The sequence below is a fragment of the Wyeomyia smithii genome, chromosome 2 (genome assembly GCF_029784165.1).
Source record: "Wyeomyia smithii strain HCP4-BCI-WySm-NY-G18 chromosome 2, ASM2978416v1, whole genome shotgun sequence".
Taxonomy (NCBI): domain Eukaryota; kingdom Metazoa; phylum Arthropoda; class Insecta; order Diptera; family Culicidae; genus Wyeomyia; species Wyeomyia smithii.
Genome location: NC_073695.1, coordinates 73,960,156 through 73,966,155, shown reverse-complemented (window position 1 = coordinate 73,966,155; position 6,000 = coordinate 73,960,156). Strand labels below are relative to the sequence as shown.

Genomic DNA, 6,000 nt, shown 5'->3' with positions numbered 1-6,000 from the left:
ATGACTTACGTTTGTTCGCGGACAAGATTGTGATTACTGCCCCAAACTATGATTTTCAGAATTTGTGGTTGAACTGGTAGGTTCAAAATCCACGGGTCGCAACAACAAGAAGGAAACAAAAATTGATAAATAGGTTAGAGTAAATTAATATTCAATGTTGCTTTTGTCTAAATATGATTATTATATATACCGTCATGTGTTTTGTAACGCCTACCTAAGTGGTTAGCATTCATTAACCTTAGAATGATTTATGAATATTGTGACAATTAATTTTTCAATTTTAAGAAAAATACCGGAAATACCGTTTTTTTCGCCTCTCCAATACCGGTATTTCGGTATTGGAAAAAATATCGGTTTTACCGGTTTTACCGGTTTTTGTTTTACCGGTATACCACCCTAGGTGAAATTGATCACCATTGAAATCCATACATTCTTTTGGCAATGTGCTTTTTTTTCGATATGCTAAAGATAAATGATGATTTCTGTACTGAAAAATATCATAATCATTTTGGAAACGAAAATAACGACATTTCAGGTTAAAATTTGTTTATGTTGGTTCACGAGCTGCTTGTTGCAAAATTTGCTCTTATTTGATCGTCTTTGGACCGATTTCAATTCGGGTTGTTGCAAAAGCTCAAAAACTAGCTCTGAAATTAAAATCTTTGTGGTTTCCTGCGAATTCATCAGTGTTTCTTTAATGGCATGGAATGATCATTGTTGAAAACTACATTTTTTTAGCTTTTATCAAACTTTACTCACTTCTCCAAATTTAATGTAATTAACCCTCAACTAAGATTACTTCAAGTAAATTCAATACTTTATTTTGTTATTTGGAAACTTGTTTGATCAAATTTGATTGAGTTTTGACTGAGTTAGAAGAATTTTTCGAAAATCTGAAAAATTGCACCGGGCATGCAAGGGTTTACTTTGACAGGTATGTGAACCAGGGTTGATATTTGTTGACACTCTTGAGTGAAAGTGAAAAAAAGCATCCATAAACGTTATTTTTTTACAATCCTTTCAGAGTTCTCCTTTCCCGCTTTTTGCATGGAAATGAACTGTCAAAACACCTCATTATATTTCATGCGATGGAAGTAAGACAGTAAGAAGAACAAAATCAGTTTATCAGTTAACGAAAATTGTCAAGGCATCGGTCAGTGTCAGTGAAAAAGTGTTTTGATGAGGTTCATTTTGGTTGAGTGGACTGTTTGTTTTTCTTTTTCGTTTTGAAGTGAAGATCATTTGGTTGGATTTGTCGTCAAATTTTATTCCGTAACCGTGAACGATGCGCGCCACAGTGGAGCACTTAGAACATCAAACCTGATCAAAATTATTTTTAAGGGTTTTTAAACTGAAAACGTATCATGGATCGAAAATATAGTATATTAAATAGTTGTGACTAAAAATTTCATGGAATAACCCACCTTTGAGTGATTTGTGTCTTTTCTGATTATGTAGTTCGAATTCAATGGTAGTTTCTTTTCTACAATAAATGACTGAGGCTTTATGAATTATACATAACTTTTTTTTTAGATCAGTGAGGTTCGGGGCTTACACTGTTTTGTTTATTAATTAATCTGATTACTCAGAAGAATCTGAAGAGCCACTAGAATTATTACCATTGTCCGTGTTCGAACGTTTCACTCTTAAAATTTGCATTGCTTCGGGCGAAAAAGCTTGACTGTTTTTCTTGGATTTTGACCTAAAGCTCGTAATCAAAGGATCGGAATTCAATAGCAACCTGTTGAGAATGTCTCAGAACACTCATCCATTACATGACAGAGGTATATTCTTGAAACTAAGACAACAACACGGAAGCTGAAAAGGTGAAATTTTTCGATGATTTTCACAATGATGCAACTCATGAGTTCGGATTGGTTCGGATGATCTGAAACCACCAGTTTGACTAGAAACATACAGGCTTTGATTTGCGATTGACTGTTCACATTGAAACTCATTGATACTTAACGTACTTCATATAATATGACATATAAAAAATCTCACTTACAGAATTTTTGTGTTTATTAGAATGTTCCCTGGCAATATCGAGACTATTTATAAGTCTTTTAAGTTTATAGATTGATTGAGCTAGCCTTCTTTGACAATCTTCATAGTTGGTTTGATGATAAATCACTACGTTGCACTTGATTGTTTTGAAAATAAGTGAACGGTACGGAAGCATCAAATGCAATAACAGAAAGCTAAAATTTTATCGATTTCAACCAGCTGTAACAAAGGTCAACAATACTTCTGGATGCTCATGAGCTGTCAAAAGATTCAGTAGGCATCTCACTTCAAAATGAGACTTTGCAGAACATGGTTGATAAGCTTTTGCTTTTTTGACTTTTGATCAGGTTTTTACTTGATTTACTCCTATGTGCGCGCGATCTATTTCATCTGAGTATAACAGCACGTTACTAGGACGAAAATCTAGTGTATCTGAAAGAGTGCTGCGATCATTGGAAGTGAAAATTGGAAATGATTGGCTGTAATTTTCGAAGAATTTTGCTGGGGAAAATGACTTTTATCAGCAATTGTGAACCATGCAAAAGTTGCGTTTAAGGACACGTTAACATTGCCTAGTGTTGTAAGAGCAATATCTCTTGATTAGTATTTTTTTATCATGAATTTTCTGGTGATCAATTTCATCCCAATGATCAATTTCACCCCATTCCACGGTATTTTTCCGGTAGCTGTTATTAATCGTACCTTTATACATATGTGTTCGAAACACCTGAATTTTTTTCCACCGGCAAACTTCATCCCGCCTATTTTGGTATTTAATTGAATATTTTTAAACATGCCAATTTGATTGATTCCTTGCGATTTGTTTATAGTCTGCAAATGCACGACGAATTGGCCATAAGATATGGTTTCGGTTTCTTAGGTATGAAATAATTTGAATGATATCGCCATTATGCAAGAAAAAATTTAATTAGAAAACTAAAATGATATACTGGAAATGGCATTCATTGTTTATATACTAATTCCGGAAAAAAAAGTATGATTATGAAAGTTAAATCAAGTTAAACAGTACTTTGCATAAAGTAACGCAATATCGAATGTATGTTATATATTTTATTACCGTTTTTCGACACCCTGCGTTCAGTTTTGAAATTTGATATTCAGTTTTCCGTAAATCGCATAAAATTAATTAATAAAAAAAATTCCGTTCCTGTTAGAAGTGGACTTTTTAACACGAATTTTAAATATAAGATTAGTATTACCAGGAACCGTTTTTAGTTAATATACTATGCAGCAGTAAAATTTATTTCAAATTTTATTCTGTTACTGCTGTGTCGGTGTCATGAAATTATGAACACCTTCTTTTAAAGAATAAAATTCCTCTATCTTTGACTAGTATTCAATTGTTGTAAAATGAAACGCAAAACAGTAAAACCACGAACCATGTGGGCTAGGTTCTTAATTACTATTAGGCGAACACTCACAAGTTGGCTTTATTCTCAAGAGCTACAACCTCTTGTACTATTTGACCCAAATCAGCAAAGCTGCCGGTATAATAATCTGGACGAACGTCGTCGTTTCCCAGTGCTTGAAAATCAGCCAGCTTAGTACCACCGGTCAAAACCAACAGTGTTTGAAAGCCAGCGACTTTTCCAAACGCGACATCTTGAGCGATCATATCACCAATGAACAGACCCCGCTGGGAGCTATTTATTTTATACTGCTCTTTCAGTAAGGTTCCCAATAGATGACCAGGCTTTCCAAGCACTCTGGCCTTTTTACTACCTATTTTTTCCAGAATATCTACATAAAAACCAGGTCCCAGTACCTGGAAGTCCGATGTTACTGGCACACTGTAGTCGGTAGCACCGGCAATCAGCAAACAGTCTGAATCACTTTTCAAGTAGAGTTGTGCTCGCATTAGTTTTATATTATTACAGTTGTAATCGTAGTCTATTATCACCGCTTTTACGGGTTTCTTATCATGCACGACTGATATGATATTACGTAGCGTTTCGGGCTGTGGTTCGTTGGGCTGAAATGTAGAAAGTCATCGTTTAATATAATTTAAAATAAAGCAAAATGTATTTCACAACCCCTGTTAGAACATCGTAGCCGCCATCCCGAATAACTTTAACAAATTCTTCGGTCCCAATCGCATAAATTAGTCCACTAAAGTTTATGGATTTTAAATACTTGACAACACTAAGCGCCGGATTTACAATGTCCTCTTCTGCAACTTCCTGTCCTAGAGACTGAATCTGCTGCTTGTAGTTGGCTAGGGGCCGAACACTGTTGTTCGACACATAGACTACGTGCTTGCCGTAATTTTTGAGGTGACTGATCGCCTGGCCAGTCCCCTCAATTGGGCCGTAGATATTCCATACGACGCCTATAAAGTAAATTGAGTTAAATTATGGGCCAACCGAAGAGAAATAGATACTCACCATCACAATCAGTCAAAACGAAATCGAATGAGTCTAGAAAACGTTGCTTCTCTTTTAAGCTTAAATCGAGCAGATGTTTGCTGTTGGGTAAGACGGCCGAGGCGTTCATTTCTTAGCGATGCTCCAATATAGACTAAGTGAGAGGTTCAACATTCAGTTAGGTATAAAGCATTCATGCAACTGTACGGAATGTTGGAATGTAATAATCAAAGCGTCGTTTGATAGCCAAGATGCATAAGATTTTTTATGATAAGAGGATTATAACCTCCATTTTCTCATTGCGTACTGGAAACTGAGGAAGTTTTCAAGGTCAAATATACCCACAATATACCCACCTATACGCGTGGGTCATTTACGAAGCGCAAATACCGAAAAGATAGACGAAACGATTCCAGGTAAACGATCATCAGCTAACAATGCATCATGTTTTTTATAAACAACTGCCCATAATCGGATTCAGTTGCAGCAGCCTGGTCGTAAAAATAATATAGAAACTCTTGTGCGTTTTCCTGCTGACCCATACATATGTGCACAGCTTTCATGGAAAAATCTGTTTGTTTTCCTTTGTGTGTAAGAGTTAATGCCAAAACTACCTGCCAAATTTTACATCCTCCATTGTAAAGCTATGTCCATTTAGGATCGGGTATAATAAAATCAAATGCATCTCTGTGACGGATTAACGTACAAATAATGGTAATACATCAAAACAATGGTAGTTCACTGTACTTTAAGGAAAATATATCAATACAAATCGTTTCTCTTCGTTTCTAATGAAAATTCAAACTTTCTTCTTTATCCCTCCCATCAAACGCTGCACACCTCTGGAGTCAACTTCCTTGGCACATTTGTTCCTCATTTCAGTCATCGGATCTTTCAGATCTTCTGAATCTTTCGAAGGGCGGAGGGTTTTTTGACTATGTGTTTTACTCAATAAACACTAAAACGTTTTTTGTTAATTCGAAAATCCATATTTTTTTTAATTGGCGCGGTATTGCGTAAAGAACGTGTTAACTAAAAAATCCGCGAACAAAAACCTCGTTAAAAAATCCGCGTAAGATACCTGTATATTACCGCGTACGATGAAGAAGTACTGCGACGTCGCAGTAATGTTGTTTGCGAGAAGTGAGCGAGAGGTCCCGTCGTTACCGGGAAACGGGCTCAGCCAAGATTCGCGCGGCCACGTTCAGTGAGGATACCAGCAGCCATCAAGGGTGGTGAGGGAGCGGTTTCGTCGAAAAATGAACCACTCGATCCAAAAAACTGCTGCTGATCTGGATGTCTCGATAGGGACTACCCACACCATCATAACGAAGGATCTGGGATACAAGCCGTACAAGAAACGCAAGGTTCACGGGGTAACGTAAGCTACCAGGAAGAAGCGGCTGGACAAGCAAACTGATTTTTTCACGACACGCTGGTCAGAAGTTCGTGTATTCTGAAGAGAAACTTTATGTTTTGTAACAGCCGCACAATGTCCAAAATAACGCCAACGCTGACCACCATGCCCCCGTCCCACACAAACATCCCGCAGCTCCAGAGCGCCGAGTCAGTGATGGTTTGGGGTCGTATGCAGTAGAGACTGTGTTAT

At 36.8% G+C, this 6,000-nt stretch overlaps 1 protein-coding gene across 1 annotated transcript; it reads right to left on the bottom strand.

Annotated features, from left to right (window-relative positions):
• Window positions 1-1,610: 1,610 nt before the first annotated feature.
• LOC129722855 (uncharacterized) lies at window positions 1,611-4,633 on the bottom strand. Its single transcript, XM_055676658.1, has 3 exons — window positions 4,413-4,633; window positions 4,062-4,357; window positions 1,611-4,000 (listed from the first exon to the last, which is right to left on the bottom strand). Exons 1-3 carry the CDS (start codon window positions 4,519-4,521, stop codon window positions 3,446-3,448), a joined length of 960 nt encoding a protein of 319 aa, XP_055532633.1. The 5' UTR covers window positions 4,522-4,633; the 3' UTR covers window positions 1,611-3,445.
• Window positions 4,634-6,000: the final 1,367 nt, after the last annotated feature.